At 36.9% G+C, this 21,996-nt stretch overlaps 1 protein-coding gene across 1 annotated transcript in view; it reads left to right on the top strand.

The window, feature by feature from the left end:
* Positions 1-17,784, top strand: part of SLC1A3 (solute carrier family 1 member 3) — a 66,100-nt gene extending 48,316 nt beyond the window's left edge. The window contains exons 4-9 of the mRNA XM_049795878.1: positions 405-447; positions 9,482-9,777; positions 11,367-11,600; positions 14,207-14,401; positions 15,847-15,981; positions 17,250-17,784. Of these exons, the coding sequence (XP_049651835.1) occupies positions 405-447; positions 9,482-9,777; positions 11,367-11,600; positions 14,207-14,401; positions 15,847-15,981; positions 17,250-17,454 (1,108 nt within the window). The 3' untranslated portion in view covers positions 17,455-17,784. The remainder of the gene's footprint in view (positions 1-404; positions 448-9,481; positions 9,778-11,366; positions 11,601-14,206; positions 14,402-15,846; positions 15,982-17,249) is intronic.
* Positions 17,785-21,996: the final 4,212 nt, after the last annotated feature.

Here is a 21,996-nt window from a genome sequence, read left to right as displayed (position 1 = left end):
AAAATGTTTGAGAAATACAGATGCGTTAAATATCAGTAACTTCTTTATTAATCTGGATTCAGAAAGCATTAATAAATACAAAATTAAAAGTCAGCACTGACCCACAGAGCTTTGTTCATTTGGTAATTTAGCTAACATTCTGCTCCATAGCCAGACCTGATAAGCAGTATTGGATACAGAGATTGCAATTGCCAGTATCTATCCAACCCTACTACATTTTGTCCTGATAAAGCTAACCAGGCTAATGCTATATGCAAAGCTCTACTCACTTTATACATAATTACATATTTGTCTTAGGATTCCTTTGAAAATTAGCTGGTCAATTCTTTTATTAGCTGTGCCGCTACTTAAGTTATTACTAGAATCTTATTACTTCTCATGGTTTTTTTCCTTCTTTTTCACAGAAATATGTTCCCTCCAAATCTGGTGGAAGCTTGCTTTAAACAGGTAAAAATGTTTTGTTATACCAACTAAAACATAACAAAGTAAGAAATTGAAATGTAATAGCATTTTCTTTAGGAATATCATATACTTGTACTTACAGCAGAAACAAATCTTATGTATGCTGCCAGCTGTCAAAAAACCCAAACCAAATCCGTGCTTTGTTTTCAATCATATTACCTCAGTATTTGATATGAGAAGTGAATAAAACACCTGGCACAGCAAATCAGAAAATAAGGTTTTTCAAAATGTCAAATTTGTAAGTCTACAGCAAGTTTCATTAAAGTCAATACAGAATTTACTTTTCATAAACAGTGTTATGTTAAATTGGAAGATACTGAGATACACACCATCTGAACAAAGACTGGAAGATATTCAAGAATGTCATGTGAGAAATGTGCATAGGTTCGAAACAGCGGAAACAGTTTTGTGGACATCAATTACAAAATCAAACTAGGGGACTTCCTGGCACCTATGGTAGGAGTGCATAGGAATGTTCTTTCTATGTTGCTTCCCAAATTCCTCTGTCATTCGCCTAGTCTTAACCTCAACTGTTCTATGGAGAAAATAATAGTAACTAGTTACATTCCTTTTTTAAAAGGAGGACAGTGTAGATTCAGTGAAATGTATAACATGTATTTCCATAATCTAATTGCTTCATATTGACCCCACAGACAATCTTGAACTGATAATATTTACCAGTTATTGTTGTAGCAATTAAAGAAAGCTGAAATCTGGAGTTCAAGAAGCAAGAGGATGAAGTAGAAACTTTCCAAAGTCCAGCTGAGTTACATCTTGGAGAAGAATTGAAAAGGAACAGTAACATTTTCTTTAGTTACATAAGGAGACACCAATAAAAAACAATGACTTTCTAGATTAAAGATTTGGTCAAGATTAAAGATAAACTAGACACAGGTCCAAAAACAACAAATGCTCTGCCTCTGTTTTCAGCAAGGATGATGATGAACTCAGGACAGTGATGCAGAAGAGCGGTATGGAAAGATGAAAGTCTATCTCTAAACTAGAAACAAAATTCAAAGAATCTATTGTAATAAAGTCAGGGAATGATATCATCTTTATCGCAAAATGATGAAAGAATTAGGGCATGATGTTACAGATCTAGCAGCAAGTATTTTTAATAAATCAAGTTGGGAAGTTATTATCTATAATTGGGGAAAGCAATAATAGTGCCTTTTGAATTGCAGTTTCAAAAGGATTTGGGAATTGATTTAAGCAGCTAATAACCCATTAGCTTGATCTCAATTGTACGGAAGGATATAAATACCCTGAAGCAGAGAGTAAAGACTTCATAATACATGAAAATGAAAAATACATTTAAAAAAAGATAAAGAATAACACAGGTTTCTGAAACATAGATTGTACCAGAATAACCTTCCATCTTTCTTCCACAAGACTGCTCTTTTTTTTTTTTTTTTTTTTTTTTCCTTGGTGCAATGCATCTAATCTCTCTGGACTTTGTAAAACAAAGTTTTTAATATGAGGGAAGTGAAATAGTTGAGCAGGGAATAAGATTATTGTAAGAACTGTAAAATTTGTGGGGATAGCCATGGAAGATGCTGAAGGACTAGGCGCACCTTAATTGATATTTTTATGAATGACATTGCCATAAGATGCACATAATGAAATTTACAGATGACAAGAAAGTCCAAGCACTTCCTATCAAGATATCTAGCAAATGCTAAAGGTGGTATGTCCCTGGCACACTGTAATACTATAAAGTCACAACAACGAAGTGAATTGGCTCTTGCAGACATTGGCATGTTTGGTTATCTCCTTGTAGCTCTTTATCCCATGTAAAATAAACATTTAGAAATCAACAGTAATTTCTGCTTTGAGATGGGAAGTCATCAACAGAAAGAAAAAAAAATTAAAACCCCTCTAATTCAGCTCTAGTATATATTATGTGTCATAACTCCAAGAGAGGAAATTAAGCCAGAGGAATGTGATTGTCTGGAATACAGAGTATATTTGGGTCATCACATTCATAGGAAGATTCAGGCAAAATGAGCACAATGGAGAGAAGAGTTGCTGGCATTATCAAAAGAACACAGCGTATAAAGGAAAAAGAAGCTTCATTTAAAAACGATTCAGGTACAAAAACCAAAGTGATAACAGACCTGTATAAGATTAAGAAAAATGTTTACACAAGAAGAAATGGAAGTCACTAGAACTGAATTAAAGTGGAAATTAGTGAGGTTTTTAACATTCATTACCTAAAAGATAAGGTCCTGGAAAAATCTTCAATTAGGAGTCATGGGAACAAACTACCTCATCAATTTTAAGATACAGCTTGAAAAATTCTCTTGATAAAGTATCCTACAGCATCAGGAAACTTGACTTAGTGACTATCAGTCCTAAATTTGTGTTTTTAATTAAAGATGTCCTGTAGATTCTGTTTACATTAAGTATATTGTATTTCTCATGTGCTTTACAGCTTAAAGGGATTTCAAAAAAAATGGTTCAAAAACCAGGAAATATTTAATGGAAGCTTTTTTCTGACATTCATCAACAGCTATGTTTACTGAAGCACCAGGATTTTAAATGTCATACTGATACTATTACCTTTTGAATCAGGTAGCAAAACCTAGATTTTTTAAGTATAAATTATTTTGTTGTAGCAGATTTTTTAAACTAAAAACATTTTATGGAGCAACAAGTATATGTAAGATTCATAGGTTTCCAGATGACTTTGTACGTCTGACTCCATAACTTCCTTTTCAAAAGTTTACATCAGGTTTTTCATACGTTTCTCAGAATATTTGTGAAAAAGGATGATCCATCTGGCACTAATCTGGTTCTGTATGTTGGCCCAAACACAAACCAGACTACTACTTATAGTCGTCCACACTCAAAGCCTTAATACTGATCCACAGCTTTGCACACCTGGAAACCATCACTGGCATTTGCACTCCACATTCAGACCATATTCTTTTGATATAATAGGCACTCACACTCTGGTTTATAGCATCCTTAAGCAGGTTTCTTTCCTGACAGAGGTCTGTGTTGGAACCCACTGGAAGGTTTTTTTTTTCTTTCTCACCATGGCCAGCAGACAGGTCCTCTAATGACTGTGTTAGTACTCACAGCAAGTTTTGAACCCATTACTTCCCCCATCAACAACAAGCACTTCCCAAAGCAGCTCCATTAACACACAGGACCAACTATCATTTCCAGAGTTTTTGACCTCAGAAGAACAAATATTACTCAAATTTTGTAAAACCAAGACATGGAAAATTGTACTTTTCCTTGCATAATTAATTTTGGTGAAGTAAAGTTAGTTTTCTGCATGTGGAAATGCTCTCCTGCAAGATGAAATGGAGCTGTATGAAGAGGGTAACCAAGGTGGAGGGGGCTTCTAGATGGAATTGCAAAAGTTTTTGTAGTATTGCTGCTGGAAGAAGAGTCAGGAAGTAAGACTGAGACTTTAGGACTTATTTAGGAAGGATCTTCCTAAATTTTCTACTGTTCTTCATTCAGTCTAATGGTTCTTTGGATAGCCGTTCCTGTTCTTCTTTCCCAGCAAGTCTGTGAGGGAAACAAAGCTGCCTCCTCTTGCTTCTTCTTCTCCTGCTCCTCCTTTCTTTGCACATTTTCTTCCCCAGAAACAGGAAGAGAGGTGGAACAAAATGCCCCTTCCCCTCCAAAAAGGAACCCCCCCATTGTGGATCCCAGAAGCTAGGAGGAGTCCCTGTAGGAGAGAAAGAGAGCCCACAGAAAAGCTAAGGAAATCCTTTCATTCAAACCTTTCAGCCGAGAATTGGCAGAACCATTTCAGTCTTAGCTGGTGCCATTCAGGCCCATGCCCCAGGAAAGCCTACAGGGACAAGGGGCCACCCTTGCCCAGCAGGTCAAGTTAAGAATTATCTGGAAAATGTTGGGCTTTAGCTTAACTCTGTTCTTCCTGAGTGACTCCCGCTCTCCCTGTGAAAGACCAAAGTCCTGTTGGCAACCTGTCTCTATCAGGACCTCCTCCAATTAAATTGGTGGCAGATGGGGATCACTGGAAACAGCAGATTGTTAATCCAAACAGCATACTTTCTGATGCTGGTTATTTCCATATGACGTATGTTGCTACCTTCACTATGTACCGATCATTTGGGGGCTTTTGTGATTTTTATCAGTAACAGTGGACTCTGAAAGACTGCACCTAGATAAATATTCCACATTTAGTTAAAACTAGATTACTTTGTTCAAAATTTTCTCTAAACTTCTATATTCACCCCAAGTTCAGGGATAGCTAAAGAAATCTTTGGATTTATCTTTCAGCTCTGGCCATTATCTCTTCACTTCTCTTTCTTTGCTAAATTCAAAAATGCTATCTAGCCTGGGGCTGAGCAGTCACAAGAGTCTGCTTGTTAAGCAGATACTGCTTTTTAACTGCTTGTTCTTTGTGCTGTGCTCTGGGGATATCTCAAAAGACAAAAGAAACACAGGTGAACTTGGGAAATCAAGAGAAACAGAATCAATTTAATTATTTGGGGAGGGTTATTCTGTTCTGAATAGGTGGAATTTGATGCCAGCTGAAGCTTAAAGAACTAGAAAGGTGCATCTGATAACTGCATTTATAGAATCATAGAAACATTTAGGTTGGAAAATACCTTCAAGATCATTGAGTCCAACCGTCAATCCAGCACCACCATGCCCACTAAACCATGTCCTGAAGTGCCTTGTCTACGCGCTTTTTGAACACCGCCACGGATGGTGACTCAACCACTTCCCTGGGCAGCCTGTTCCAATGCCTGACAACCCTCTCAGTAAAGAAATTTTTTCTAATATCCAATCTAATTTCTTCTGAGCTATTTTTAATTAAAAATTCTTTTCTGAACTCCTTCTTATCAAGGGGATAGGAAGTGTTAATCACACATCCAGACATGAATACTAACTAATATATGCAGTCTAGTCCTCATGATAATTTTGGGTAGTTAATATACATTTTAACCTATGTCATCAGCTCTTCTGCAGACAATTTTGATGCTTTCACACATGTCCATATGGAAAGGAAAGAAAAAATTAATTAGGAAGATGGGATATCACCGCCCTATTTTCATTTCTTTTCATTTTTTTAGGCTTGCATTTAAGCAAACTTGTTGCTTTTAAAGTCATCATTCAGTAAAAACTACATAATCATACAGCCTTAGCAGAGACAGTGCTAATAATACTATCTCAGAGTACTGATAGTAAATTATGAGTTTTCAGAGCAGTTAGCCATCCAATTACCTTCTCTGCAAGTTAACCACTGGAATGTGCTACTGCTGTGTTATAGTGCTGCTTCTTAAAAGGTCATGCAATATATTCAAGTCAAACGACTGTGGGTATCTTGTACCACTAATGAAAACAAAACAATAATAAAAGTATGAACTAATTCATGATATTATGCAATAAAGTAATTATATTGTTTATTTCATAAAGACCTAGCTTAATTAAAATTCATTTTTAAGTTGTTCATTAGCACTGTGTCTTGTAAAAAATCCAGAAATGCCATTATTTTTACATTTTACTTGCGTATAAGGTTGTTCATAGAAAGCTATTAGTATTAATATGTTCCAAATAATATCTACCTTGCTCCTAATTTGTTCTCTATACATGAACTTAGGGAAAAATTATGACTATTTTGCATCTAACATCTTACCAGGCAAAAATACCTCTGCCTGGAGACAAAATGCATCAAACATCCTCAGAAATGACAGCTCATCAGTGATGCTGTCTCGCCCATCACAGATGAGCAGTGTAGGGTATGTGGACTTCTAGTAAAACATAACCAGCTCTTCTGAGACCCTTAAGCCTACAATCTGTTACATGGGAAGTTTTTCTTTGTCTAGTTTCTTCCATTACTGAATGTTGCAAAAGAACAAGGATCTGCAGAATCACAGTGGGATAGTAAAATGTCAGTTTGAGCTACATGAACAGCTGATAACTTTGATTCCCACCAAGCTAGAGATCTGCCTGAAAGTAGGACTCTCATAAAAGCTCACAAAATTATCTATAACCAGTTTCTTTGCAGAGCAGTAATAGTCAACTTTGCTATTACCTCATTTATTTCAAAATCTTTGATACTTTCTATCTTGAAGGTGGTCTTTCATCCTGTCACTTCCTATAAACAGTTGGCTTTTTCACCATTCTACACACAAAATACAATCTTGTATTTTGCTTTTCGTGTCATCTGAAAAAGCACTCGCAAGAATAAAACGCAACCTATACTTTTTCCTTAGTAGGTATCTCCTTTACTTTTTCCATATTTGGTTTTCCTTAATTTCTTTTGCTTCACCAGGAGCCTTCTCATGACTTTTGATAGACAACATTGGGCATTAGTAGACACCCACAGCCACAAGACTTATCCTTAAATTCATTTAGCAACAGTGAAAGAAAGGTTAGTTCAAGTGACTGTCCCAGAGCAAATACAGCTGCTCTGATTCCTGTCACTCAGATTCCCATGTTGAATCTCGCTCTAAATAAACCATTTCTCCATTGCTCTGGAATGGGTTCTAGAAAGACTATCCTCCCTAGTAACATTCCTGAACACTTAAGTCTGGCCAACAGGGTGAGTCAACAGATAAGATCTATATCTCCCTGTACCAGTCTAGTAGCTGAAATGGAAATAGACTTTGCTAAGTGAGGTCCTAAAATCCATATTATACCCCTAAAGAGACTTAACTAATAAAGACCTAAGGGCATCTCCCTGCTGGGACAGAATTCCAGAATCAGCACAAAGGAGAAGGAATATGCTTATTACAACCTAAAACGATTTCTAACTGGGGTTTTTAAAGGCAGGAAACTTCATGTGATTGTGCATTCTCCCCTGTAAATGCTCAACTTCTTCTTAGTCCCCTGCCATAATTTTTGAGCCCAATAGCCAATTCCAACCTAATCCGACATGAGAGGGGCAATTCTCAGGCAAAGTGAGACTGTGCTGGCACTGAAAGAAAAGCAGTTTATGACTTAGCTCATGGCCTGTTCCAACAGGCAGCAGCCAGCCAGCACACGTCTCACACCGACTGACAGCCGCCTCACGTGCGGCTTTTGACCTAGCCAAATAGGTAGGAATGAGAGGACGACCTGAGGGTAATGGAGGAGAATCAGAGCAAAGTCAGTTATGGTCTGTCTAGGGGAGATAGGAAACAAATAAGAAACTCGGTAGGAAATTAGGCTTTAATTCCAGTCCTCATTAAACAGCTTGCTTTTTTAAGTTTGTCTAATCTGTACGCCCACAAATCCAACATAATTACACCCTTCAGATATTTGCATTAAGGAATTTTTACCTACTTTTTTTTCTACTGAAAAACAGTAGTAAAAACATACATATAACACAAGTATTATAACCATACACATTAAAAAAAAAAAAAAAATATTAGAAATGTTTCACGTACAATGCTAGGCAGTATTTTATCATTCCTCTCAGGACTGAATTAAAAACTCCTTAGTGAGAATTTCTAGAAAATTTCCATTTCCACTCTAATACCTCTCTGTCACTTAAAGAGGCAATCCCATCCCTCCTTCCCCAACTGTGTAGTTACAGTCTCAGTGTTTTGCCCTGTCTGGTGTTCACCAGTCAGTGAGATGATTCATCTCCATAGCCTTTACCCCAAAATGACCACTTTTTTTGCTTGGTAAGTTTTTTGCCAATTTAAAAAGTAGAACTGGCTTACTGAGAGATCAAACTAGACCTAACACAGAGGACAAATTTTCACAGGTTGGGTGTGAGTGGGTGAGGGAGCGGAACTGGGCTTTTCTGTGTCAGCCAACTGTTCAAACAGCTCAGCTGTCTCCTCTAACCACAGCCCAAATCTTAAAACATTTTAGCAAATTTCATTTAAGACTCAAGAATTCTGACCTCCATGGAAATTTGTTCTGCTACATCTTATTCAGAAACTTTCTATAAATCTCCTGTAAGCAAGTTTTATCAGAAATTCTGAAAGACTTAAAATCTTCAGGGGTATACAGCAAATATGTGGAAGGTGTGCATAAAACAATTCAGGTGTGGAAAATAACAGAAAATTAGGTAAGTGTAGATAGATACTGATATTCAGGTTTCCCATCTTTGTCATAAGTACTCCATTTCACTCAAATGCTTTTGGAGTGTGCAACAGTCTCCAGATAATACTAATAATACTACAGCTCCTGGACTTAATACTTATCTCTTATTTGCAAGACCAAAGGTATAAAAATCCAAAGTTGCTGAATAACCTTCACATCAGCATCCCATGGCTTTAATAGGGTAATTAGAATCCTGAGATATATTAGAAACATTTTATTAATGGTATTTAGTTTTCTCTGTGTTCAACAGAATTAAATCAGGACAGGGCTGTAGGGCTTTTTGAGCCCAGACAGAAATATTTGTCATGCACATTTCTCTCTAAAAAAAACCATTAAGGTGGTAAAGACTGGGTTTCAAAGTAGATGTTTAGGGGCACATTGGGATTTTGAAATTGATTTGCCCATTCCATAATGGAACCATTTAATGTAGACCCCTTTTCTTAATTAAGAAAAGTGGTGATCTATTACTGCAAAGCATAGAAAACTAATGGCTTTGCCATAGCTAAGGAAAAAAGAGTTATGTTATATTTAAGTTACTTTCAGTCTAATGTTTTTAATTGAAAAAGATGAAAAAGTAAGGAAACTCCAGAGCACATGAAAACATTTTCACTAGCCAAAAAAGACCTATTTATTTGACAGTTGGAAATATGTTGCTGAGAAAAAAAAAAAAAATGTATAAAAATGCAAACTAAGAATCATAGTTTTGTCACAAAATTCATGAACATGACAAATCTGTGTCTTTGATTTTGAGATATTTGTGAGAAAGTGAGTTCTGAAGCTAAAGGTGAAAAATTAGTTCTTGAAATTAATGTGTATTTTTGTTGCATTCAGGAAAGCCAGATTTTCATCACAGTACATTTTACCAACAAATATTACACAAAGACTTCAAATGCCCTACAACAGTAATTAATAATTTAATGTGTGATTTTTACCTTCGTTTGCTATAATTCACAGAATTCCTATCTTTGTTTTATTTTCATTTCAACAGTTCAAAACTAACTATGAAAAGAGAATGTTTAAAGTAGATATTCCATCCAATGACACATCCACAGTGGCTGCCATAGTAAGCAATGTGTCAGAAGCAGTGGAAACCCTCATCCAAATGAAAGAGGAAATAGTTCCTGTTCCGGGTTCTGTAAATGGAGTGAATGCCCTTGGCTTGGTGGTCTTCTCAATAAGCTTTGGCCTGGTGATTGGAAGCATGAAGGAGCAAGGTCAGGCGTTAAAAGACTTCTTTGATAGCCTTAATGAAGCTATCATGAGATTGGTAGCTCTAATCATGTGGTAAGTGCCTCTTTGATAAATTCCATTTTAAGCTACGAACAATATTGTTTCATTACAATCAGGCACTGGATAGCAAGATTCCGTTTGGCAGGAAGTCAAACAATAAGACCTTACCTACCTTGTGACTTTTTTCATAAATTACCCCAAGAACTGTAACTCTGTATGTCAATAATTTGTCCAAACATACTTGCTCTTTCAGTGTCTTTAGCTTTTGACAGGAGAAAAATCAGGGTCTATGGCAGAACTTGCTATGCTTATACAGAGCCATTCTATGTCTTCATAAAGATAGCAATCACAACAATATGCTATCAAAGTTTCCTTATATCCTAATCTAACTGCATTAAAGGAAACTGGCAAACCTCTCCCGTAATCTTATTTCTATGCAGCAAGACTGTGTTTTCACTAGTTTCCAACACAACTGGTTCCTGCAGTTGTGTAGTGTGTATACATATGTCCTTGCATTGTAGCTGCACTTGCACATACACAGAATTTTCCTGCTTTCTTTATTGTGTTCAGTAGGTAAATAAAACCAATAACTTTTCCCTCAAACTTCAGGTATGAAGACTTTACAGCAAAGAAGAATCATTATTTGTCAGGTAGAAGGTTAATTATGAGAGAAATTGTGTCTTGTTGCCTTCTTTACTACAGAAAACAAACAAACAAACAAACCAACACCAAAAGTCTATCCAAAAACACACACCTATATGTTGCAGTACTAGATACAAAACTAAAAATAAGTATATTTTTCCCAGTAACTAAAATTCTGATGATAAAGCAGTGGATAAGAATTGTTACTTCTGAGAAATTTCTACATGGATTTGATGGCTTAAAGTGCAGTGGAGATATGCTGGATAAATTTTGTTCTGTGGTAACTTAGTGTGAAAAGGCAAGTGGACGTTTATAGAAATAAGGCTGCACCAGAAGTCCCGCTGCAGCAGAATTATGTTAGAGTTTTATGCTCAGCACTAGCTCTTTCTTCATTTGCAGCTGTGCTTACTGATAGGAAAAAGCAGATCATACCAGCTTTGCTGCTGCCCCACAATGCAGCTAACCTCTGTCATACAGGTGGCTTGATGCTGAAGTATTTATCCAGTGCCCCACTGGATAAAATGGGCCATGGCCAGAAGCAGCTTGAAATCATTGGAAATTATTAGCCTTCTTTCCGGGTTCATTCCCCAGCAACATGGGAAACAGCCCTGGCGAGATAATAGAACTGGGTACTTGGCACAGCCTACAGCTATGTCAGTTGAGCCTTCACTCATACAGGTAGAATTGTAACAGAATTGACTAAACTAGCTTTTAAATGACACTTGAATTCCAAAGGGCGCTCATCTCCCTACAGGTCTGAAAGGCATGCTATACATCCTTAACAGATCCTGAATCCGATGGAGACCATCAGAAACAATCACTGCTGTAGTTTGAACTGTTAAGAGTTAAAGTGTTGAACCCCTGAGCTGCTTCTGAATTATTACAGTCATCCTAACAGTGAAATCCTACATTCACGCATGCATATAAACACAAAAGGTATGGATGGGGGAGTGAATTTCTGCTTTGTTCAGTACGATACTGATATGATTTCTTATTTGCAGGTATGCTCCACTTGGAATCCTTTTCTTGATTGCTGGAAAAATTGTTGAGATGGAAGATATGGGTGTGATCGGTGGTCAGCTTGCCATGTATACTGTAACAGTTATCATCGGTTTACTAATTCATGCTGTCATTGTCCTACCTCTTCTCTACTTCCTGATCACTCGTAAGAACCCTTGGGTATTTATTGGAGGCTTAATCCAGGCATTAGTCACAGCTTTGGGAACATCTTCCAGGTATAATACAATATTTTAATGCCATATTTTTTTTATAATATTATTGGTTTGAGAAACAAATTTGCCTCATGTGATTGGTTAACTCTGTATGCAAGTATTCACTTGGGCACTTTATTTCAGTTCCGCTGCTCTCCAACAGAGATAATTATCATTATATTGACTTGAACTCTGTTTTCTATAAGAATCCCTGAACAGAGATGAAATGAATCTGTTTGGTGATGCAGACTGTATGGCTGGAACCCTTGTGGCTTTGATTACCCTTGGTGTTTGAGTTTTTTAAGTAGTTTGTAATGGCTTACCGGTAAAGAATGCAGCTGGCAAAGGATATGCATGACAAAATGGAGCAGCAACAGGAAAGTTCAGAGAGGATTCTGAGAGAGCTTGAGAGTCCTTATTGGCAGCTGATGTTCTGTGCTCAAAATCCTGATAGCCAGTGATGGATATACAACCTGCAACAGAAATGCCACTTTTGCTCTTTGTTGATGAAGTCATAGGTACATCATATGAATAAAAAAAACTGTTTTCATCTATGATGAAACATTATTGTAATTAAATATACATTTCTATACCATATGACTTTGCATAAAACACCTTTCATTTTAATAGATTTTAAAATTGTCTCCTAAAAATGTTTTAAGTCAGACATTCTATATTACTAAATTCAAGTCTCTGGTGTTTGGGATTATTCTGAAGATCTGGATGAGAAGCTATTGTGACCATTGCTGTAGAATCTAATTAAGTTTTGTATCACTGAAAAAGCTTTTGAAGGCTTAGAAAAATTATGACAGCATGTTAACGGGTAAAGAGGAACAATTACTAAATTCACATTTTACATTTGGATGTCGATCCTTGCAAGTTTGTGTAATGCCTAAAAGGGAATTTGACTAATAATGATTTTTAAAAGAAGATAATAAAACTAATGCCAGTCAATATAGTTTAAGAGAAAATAAAATGAAGTTACAACTCCAGTGGGTAACAGTCATACTGTTAAGAGGGTATGTTCCAGCTTCTATAAGACATTCCCCTTGGCACTGCTCAAGATTCTCAGTAAGAACCTAGACTGATGTAAGAGACCATACTATACTGTGAGTGTATTTAATAGCTATTTAAATTGACTGTCATCAAAGAGATTTTTCCAGCACAATCATCCACAGCCCTTCTTTATTTTACATTTTAGTAGTATTTTATTTTGTCAATATTAGTAAAGTCCTCAAAGACATGAACATCTGTTAAGTAGTTAGCAATGAAGAGGTCACCGAGACAGAGTAATCTGAATTGCTGGGTCTTGAAAAACCTCTTTACTTTGGTGTAATCAGATGTAGATATACATTTTTTAAGAACAAAGAGCCCAGGCAGCTCTTATAAAATGGCCACCTTACCCTTCCTTCTGAGACAGTGTCTCTGGAAAGGAGATTGGCATCATGTGGGCTGAATGGGCACTCCTGTAGCATGTGAAGCCAAAATGCTCAGTTGCGTTGGTCTTTAAATGAAATTTCCGTCCATATCATATTTGGATGTAGCAGCAGGGGAACAAGATTAAGTGGTGTACAGGTCCTGGCTGGGACAAAGTTAACTTTCTTTGTAGCAGCTTGTATGGTGCCGTGTTTTAGATTTGTGACCAAAACAACGCTGATCACACACTGGTGTTCTAGCTATCACCGAGCAGTATTTGCACGGTGTCAAGGCCTTCTCTGTTCACTCTGCCCCCATGGTCAGTAGATTGAGGGGTGCGCAACAGGTTGGGAAGGCACACAACCAGGCAGATGACCCGAACTAGCCAAAGAGATATTCCATGCCACATACATCATGCTCAGCAATACAAAGGGAAAATGGGATTTTATGGAGGCTAGCCATCTTTTACTCAGAAACTGGCTGGGCACTGGTCTACCTGTGGGAGGTAGTGAGTGATTGCTTTATCATCACTTGTTTTGTTTTCTTTCTCTCTTCTTCCACTTATCCTTCACTTATTAAACTTTTTTTTTTTTTTTTTTTATCTCAACCCCTGCATTTTATTGCTTTTACTGTTCCTTTCCTCTTTGCCTGTCCCGCTCAAGGTGTGGGGGCAAGTAAGCAAGTGGCTGTGTGGTGCTTAGCTGCCTACTGGTGTTAACCCACAAGTGGTAAAGTAATGTAACTATCCATCAAAATGCCCTTTCTAGGGGAACCAGGAAATAAGAGAAAACATGCTGTATACTGAAGGCTTGAATAGCCTAATTTGTATAACTTCAGAAAAACAGTGCTTAGGGATGATTCAATCATAACTTCAAGACACAAAAAAATGCAAAGCAGGAATTATTAAATAGATTCATCTGCCTAGCAGAAGTATCTTGTAACAAAATAGTGAAGTTAGACACATTCAGACTAGGGACTACGTAGAGCACAACAGTAATTAACCATTGGAAAAAGTTTCCAAGAGCATTATGGGGTACTCCATCATTAGAAGTGTTTAAATTCAGCCTTTGCATTTTTTTAAAAAAATATTTTGCTACATCACATAAAAATTAAGACAGACAGAATAATGTCTCTTGTCATCACAAGGCATGAAGCTTTTCATTCCCTCTTTGTAGAATTTATATCATGTATTACATTCTTTCTTTTTGTTTCAGTTCTGCAACACTACCTGTTACATTTAAGTGTCTAGAAGAAATAAATGGAGTGGACAAACGAGTTACAAGATTTGTACTGCCAGTTGGTGCTACAATTAATATGGATGGAACTGCTTTATATGAGGCTTTGGCTGCAATTTTCATTGCACAAGTTAACAACTTTGATCTGAACTTTGGGCAGATTATCACAATCAGGTACAGAAGCCATTATTACCTATATCTAATAAAAGCACCTTTGCAATGACTCCTTCTTGCTGTTATATGCAGGATTAAACAAGAGTGTCTAAAGCTAAAAACAAGAACTGCTACAGTAGCTCAATTACTGTAATGATTTACAACTTCTCCACAAAACAGCCCCCCCCAGTACATATTGTCCATTAGGTAAACCTTTAAAAAACTGTAACATGACACACTTATCGCTGCCCTTAGTAAAGTCAACAAGAACATTTTTTAATGACTTTTAAATTTTATTTCTTAAGAACTCATGCAGCTGTTGGGAGCTATAGGCTTACAATCAATACCAGGTAGTTCGTAATGCATGTAAAAAGCAGTAGCACAAAAGTGTCACAGTGCTATAGCTAGGAGAGGTAGTGTTTTCCTAGTCCTGATGGTCTCAGGATACAAATAGAGCAAGCTGTGTAAGGAGCAAGTAATACCTTTTATTACACCAGCTGATAGAGCTGGAGAAGATAGGTATGTTTTCAAGCACACAAGTCTTCATGTTTGAAATGGAACAGCAAACAACCCACTGAGTAGCACTCGGTGACAACTGATCTGCATTCATTTCATTATGTTAATCAAACAGTTTAAGAGATAAGGGTGATGGGTACATGTGCAGAAGAAAGAAGGTCAGCAAGGGGAGAGAGGGACACTGTGGGACAGAGACTTATTTATTGCACAGGAACACTGGAAGTTCAGATATAGTGCACTGGGAATGTAGAAGATTTTCAAGGAGAAGTGACTCTCTCTATAAAAACCGCCAGCTTAATTCAATATTCATCACGAGAAGGCAAAACTCTGCCTTCACACTCCAAGGCAATAGTTTCATGTTCATTAGTACTAGAGCTGCTCCCTGCCAAATCACCTGACAAAACAAATTCTTCCTAAACCAGGTGTGAACAAGCATATTTCTATCAAGTTACTAGACTGTATGACTCAGGGTTTCTGGCAGTTTTCTCTTTTCTGATGGCAGAATGCCAGCTGCTGGAGGACAGATGCTTCACCTGGCACGAAGTTATAGTGAGATGGACAGAGAATAAAAATTCTTGCATTAGATCTGCCAGGACAAAATTATCTCCTCAGCTTTTCTTTTAACATGTTTGAGCTTGTGGAGTGAGTTTGTTCAATGGGTGTGGGCATGTAGCCGTGTTTTAGTCTGGCCCTTGGCATCTAGCAGGGGATTTACAACCTAACAAAATCATATTTCAAGGGTTCTGAATAAAGGTTTAGTGAAAACATTTTGGATTAAGATCCACACTCCCCTCAAGCTATGCAGTGTTAAGATAAGGTGCTGGTCTCATCTTTTTATTTACTACTGATCAAATGCATTCTTGCTTCAAACCTGGTTTTAATGTTTGCCAGATGATAAGGAGAGTTTATTACGGAAGTCAATTAATTGCTCTTGCCATCTCTTTGAACAGCATCACAGCTACAGCTGCCAGTATTGGGGCTGCAGGCATTCCTCAAGCTGGACTGGTCACCATGGTCATTGTGCTTACATCAGTAGGTTTGCCTACAGATGATATCACTCTTATCATTGCAGTGGACTGGTTCTTGTAAGTATTCTTATGGAGTCACTAAGGGCTTAGACCATATTTAGAAGTGCAATAGCCAGGGACATTCTGGCAATATCGCAGTCAGTGGTGTACTTCTGTTGCTGTGGAAGGCAGTTGGAAGGAAGTGTTAAAAAGAATCACTATTTCTTGTGATTAAGGTATTTTCTTAGAGCAGATGGTGAGGGGGTTACTTAATGATGGTTCCTCTTGCATGTGAAAGGGTTACTTAGAAACCTGGATCCTTAGGGTACTAAGAAAAATTTCAGACACACTGTAATTAAACCAGCAAAGAATTGCTTTACTCGTCTATTTTTTTTGTAGGATGGCAATGAAAACCTTTCCATTAATCAAGGTCAGAGCTGTTTCAGATCTGACTCACATGGGAGGCCTGCTGACTATCTAATCTGGGAAAGGTTCATACGCCTACCCCATGGACACAGAAATGAAAAACAGTTGCGTAACTCTCTTATCCAGCTACCACAGTGTATTGCCCCTCAGTTTTTCCATGCGTCTGTCTGTAGAAGACTGACACCTGTAGGTATATAGCGAGATCCCTTAGGTCCAGGAGCTAAATCAAGACGGGTTTCCTCCAACCTCTATTTCATCTAATGCCTATTAGTTATAGTTTCCAGAGGGTTTTACCCTTCAGTCTTCTCAAGCGATCCCTGCAAGAAGTTGCCTGTGTGGTTATGAGAACATAATGTCTTCAAATGACTATCTAACCACATGCCCACAGCCTTATGTAGGTGGATGCTTATCGAGTAACAGTGCCAGTCACCCCTCGTCAAGCTGCCTTCTACATCTTTTGGGCAGAGCCCGCTAAAGAGGGCTGAATTGTTGTAGTTTAATTTGAATTATTTCAGCACAATTCTACCCTAAATTACTGACTGTAGTTTACAGTCATGACAGAAATGGCCCTAACAAGGTAGATTCTCATTGGCTTATATGTTCAGAGGATATAAACTCAAACCACCAGCGTATAGAAATCCCTCCAAGAAGCATCTGCTATGTGCTCCCTTTGTTGTCCTCATCACACAACTGTTTCTTGCTGTGAAGTTGCCAAGAGTATTAACACATTTTGTGACTTCAAGTCCTAGTATATTTGTTAATTTCTGTAGAGGAAATCATGGCATTAACAGTTCAGATAAATGAATGTATACAAAACAGCTGAAACATCTATAGCTTTTTAAAGGCCATTTTAACAGCTAGTCTGCATGCTTCCCTGAACAAGTGGTGAAATCAGGGCTGACTTACTGGTTTCTCCCTAGGGATCGTCTCCGTACCACTACCAATGTCTTGGGAGACTCCATTGGAGCAGGAATTGTTGAACATCTATCACGGCATGAGCTGAAGAACAGGGATGCTGAAATGGGTAATTCTGTGATAGAGGAGAATGAAATGAAGAAACCATACCAGCTGATCTCACAAGAAAATGAGAGTGAGAAACCATTAGATAGTGAAACCAAGATGTAGGGTAATGAAAGCATGAGTCCAACAGAAGTGTGGAAAACACACACTTTTTCCAGCCATTAATATCTTGAATTCACCAAGTTCACTTATTCCTTGATTTTTCCCTTTATGCAAGCACTGGAAAGAATTAATGAAAATATATTCCAAATGAGCAGTGATCACAGTATATGTTGGCTTCCCACTTAGAAAAAATTAACAGGCCACAATACTGGTCCTGCTACACATGTGCTAACTGAGGACAAAAAAAACAGAGATTCTCAAATAAAAACAAAAATCAGTGTATATGTTACTCATATGTTACTCAGTCCTGTGAACTTTTTCTTTTTTTTTTTTTTTTTTTTTTTTTTTTTTTTTTTTTTTGTGAACTGGAGGGTAAAACAGATAACAGAGCCTGAAAATGGTTTTATTTTTTTAAATACCTGTTTCAAATTTCCTAACTTCTATAAACACACAATCAATACTTCTACCTTGATAACTGCATCCAGCTAAGTTAATTAACAGGATTTTTGGGGTTTTATCTGATTTTTTCTCTAATGTTATATCATTCTTCAAATACTAGCAGGACAATAAAGAGAAAGACATTGATTAAAATGATAAAAAGGGGGAAAACATAAATAAAGAAAAAAATACCCCAAGCTAGCACTTTTATCAGCTGAGTTGAAATATTTCTAAGAAAGTTATTTTATCTAGAGAGTTTTTCACATTAGCCTCAGCCTCATATTGAAAAAAACTTAGCCTAGTCAGCTCCCACTGACTTGCAAATATTTATGTATGTATGTATGTATGTACCTCCAATCTGGATTTGCCCCCTTAATTTCGACATCAAAACCCAATTGAACAATTTATGTGTGTCCGTGCTTATAGGAGCAAGGCCCTAGGCAGTATTGACTCTGGGACAGAAAATGTGTCTTCATCTCTGTTTGGAAAAAAAACCATAGCATGCTCTGGGTATGCCAGTTATCTACTTAATAAGCAATAATAAGAACAGAAGACAGCACCAGCTTTCTGCAGAAGGTGCAGAAGGGTGAGATGCTCAAATCCTAAAGGGACTGGATTCTAAATCTGAATCCCTGGGTTTTTCTGATTGGAAACCTCCCAAATGCTTGGTCATCCCACTGATAAGTTATAGAGTTATTAGCTGGATTTACAATTTTCAATCTGGAGAAGAATGCTCACTATCTCAATATGAAGTTTCAAAATCCTTGTGTGTTTATCAGTAGCATCTCAAAAAGAAAAAATAACACTTTAGAAAGTAAAACTAATGGGTGCTTTTTTACTTTTTTACTAGGGAAAATATATAAATTGCAAAATAGTAAATATTATAATAAATGTTGAAATTTTAATTAGAAAGGATTTTAAAGCGCAATATTGTAGATTTCTTTCAGGGAATTTGTAAGGAAAGAATGAAAAAAAGGGAGACAATGCACTTGTAATCCTGTGGCATTATTGTTCAAGATTATTCCCTGATGAAGCCCTTTTCTAGAAATATAAATCATGTATTTTTAATTTGTTTATTATTATAGAGGTTAAACTGGAAACTTTTATAAAGTAGTTACAGTTGAGGGAACAAAAAAATATTCATCAACAGGCACAATATTGTTGAGTGATCTTTTTTATTAAAATGTTTGGTTGTCTTCTTTCTCCATCTCCCTACCAAAAAATTCTGATGAATGAAGGATTTTCTTGCAGTGTCCCAGCTGCCACTCAAAAACCATTCCATATTTTGCTTCTGTCACTAGAAAATATAAATACGGTGTACAAGTAACTGTAGTGAAAAAGTCAGCCTGCTGGTTGAAGGCAAATCTTTTCCCAGGCAAGACTGGTTTTTCAGGACTGAAAACTCTGCCCCATCTTCTCCAGCTCAGTAACCCAGACAATACAAGCAGGAACTCTCCAGTGAATGAAATGAGCAGGGTTTAATACAGAGTATTGAGCAGTCAAACCAACAAAGCTCTAAATGAATCTCTGACTGAAAGAAAACAAATATGGGGGATTTTTTTGCTAACAGAATGCAAATCTAGGATACAGACAGGCATTTTTTGATATGTAATTAGAGATATTTTTATATAGATACTGTATTCTGAACGTGTGTATAAACATTAACTGTAGATTTTATGGTGTAACAATTTAATTTTCTGTTAAGATTTTGTTTGGAAATACATTGCAAAGACAATGTAAATGGCTGTCTTTCTATGACATCAGCTGAGAAAAATGAATTGTGTCACAAAGAATGTGATCTTTTTTTATACTAACTTTGTTTCTTATGGAAATCAGGTATTATAGAAAGATTCCCTTCCCCATCCCTCACTGGTTCTGCATTGGTATGCACCCAGAGTGGATTGAGAAACATTACTTTGTAGATGTATTTTCAATAAAAATAGTTTTACATTACTGCTTTTTTTGTGATTTAGAATTTCTTTCAAAGCCTCTGTAATAGAAGCTTCACACAAACTTAGAGCTGACACTCATAATATGGGATTTCAGGAATTCCGAGCCATTTCATACAACAGGGCTTTGATGTAGCAGGGCTTCCTCACTTCAAATACCTGCTTACAGTTTCATGATCAAAAATAAATAAGTAAAGGAGGGGAGGGAGGAACATTAAAAATAAAAAGGACTAATGTTCATCCTACTTAAGTTCATTCAAATTCAAGTATATAAATTCATATTGATATCTGCAAAATGCTAAAAAATTATTTACATTTTCATTGATTCAGCTACTGCAAAGCTGCCAGTTCATTTTGGATGTATAATTAGATGGTCCAAAACCCCCATTGACTGGGGTATTACAGCATCCTAACATTACAGCCATCCTAGACAAGCCACCGTTTTTCTCACAGAAGTGGTTTGTGATGGTGTCAGGGTTCATTCGGCAACAACTTCAGATAGCAGTTATCATCTAATGGAAGTGAATGTCTTGTCAGAAGGACTGGGAAAGGTATAAAAGACATAAGCTGAATCACTTTCATCTGGGAAGTTGTGTTGGTTGGAAGAGCTGGAGGCAGCAGGAAGAAGTCCTGCCTTCCTAAACATACACCAACAAACCACTGGACAATGACCTCTGTGAATTTGTCTGTGGTATTTTGAGTCAAGTCAATATATAATGCAACCAATTTTGTAAAAAAAAAAAATCAGAGAAGACATGCATGAGCATAACTTTTCCCAATTTTTTTTTTTTTTTAGTTATCTACACATTCATTCACTCAACCCAGGTAAGTGACTTTGTGTTTCTAGAGTTATTATCATGATGGGAAGAGCTAAAGAAAGAGGGTTAGTGTATCACTTGGAGATATTACTGGCACAGTGGCCTTGCTTACTCTTCTGTGCCCCCATGCAGAAAAAAGATCTCTGGTATTCCGTAATTTTTCAGCAGTGTTTTCATTTGAAAGTTGGGGTACAAAACAGACATGCCATTCTTAGGCAAGAATTTATGTCTCTGTAACAGTGTGGCCAGTATAAAGCAAAGTGATCATGCATGTGGAAAATCAGCTACTGGCACAGGAAAGTATATCTGAAGGACTGAATTTGCACAAGTAACATTTGTCTTCCAACACAGGCAGAACTGATAAGAAATTTAGGGCATTTTTTTTTTTCAACTAACTCTGTAACACATGCTTGGTTTAATAAAGCTAAAATGAAAATGGTGCAGAAGTATGTGTCTTTCTTCTAGCATGATAAACAGTTTACTAGTTGTGCTAGTTGTGATCAACAGTGTGTGACCAACTTGCTTTGAGTGTGATCAACCATTTCCCAGAACAGGATAAAAAAATCTGGGATGAACTGATATATCACTCCTGTCTGGGTTTCTGTTTGGTCTTTCTGAAGAGATCGGCTTACCCAGGAAGCATGGAGTAAGATGGAGAAAGACTCTAGCAAGAAGGAGAAAGACTTGTACACCTCTATGCCAAACTGAAAACCCAGACTTGCAACATCAGTGAGGCAGGAAGACTCCTTCTGATAACAGAGAGCTGTAGTCGGATGATACAATCCTGCATGGTGAGCCCTTTCCTTTACCATCTCCCCCCACCTGGCTCCTCAGATGTCTCTAAGATACCCAGAGGGATCTAAAAATTCCAAAATTTAGTACAGGAGCACTTGCATGTCTAACCAAAGTTTTTCTTCAACATGCCTCATTACACAACTAGGGCTGCACAAATAATTGATTTTTCACTTCACTGAGAGAACTGAAAAACTGAGGAGAATAATTCTTCCAGGGCATCAAGAAATGATTTTTTATTGCTTAAAAAAAAAAAAGGAATCTCTTTCAGGTATAATGAAATGCTTTATTCTCAACTTCTTGAAACATCCTATCTCATTTCTAAACCAATTTTACTCTATTTTAAATTAAAACAAACTCAGCTGTAAAATGAACTGTAACTCAGAAATAAAACATTCAACCATTTTTCTAGGAAAATGTCAAAATGAAATATTTCAACTTTTCTATAATATCTTCTCACTTTAAAGTCAATTGTGTTTACAGAAGTTGGCACAGCTTCACAAGTATTTGCCTCAAAACTGCATTTTTCAGCAGTATATTTTTGTATT

Source organism: Accipiter gentilis, chromosome Z (genome assembly GCF_929443795.1).
Source record: "Accipiter gentilis chromosome Z, bAccGen1.1, whole genome shotgun sequence".
Classification (NCBI taxonomy): domain Eukaryota; kingdom Metazoa; phylum Chordata; class Aves; order Accipitriformes; family Accipitridae; genus Astur; species Astur gentilis.
The sequence above is the reverse complement of the archived record's forward strand: the minus strand, read 5'-3'. Positions and strand labels throughout refer to the sequence as shown.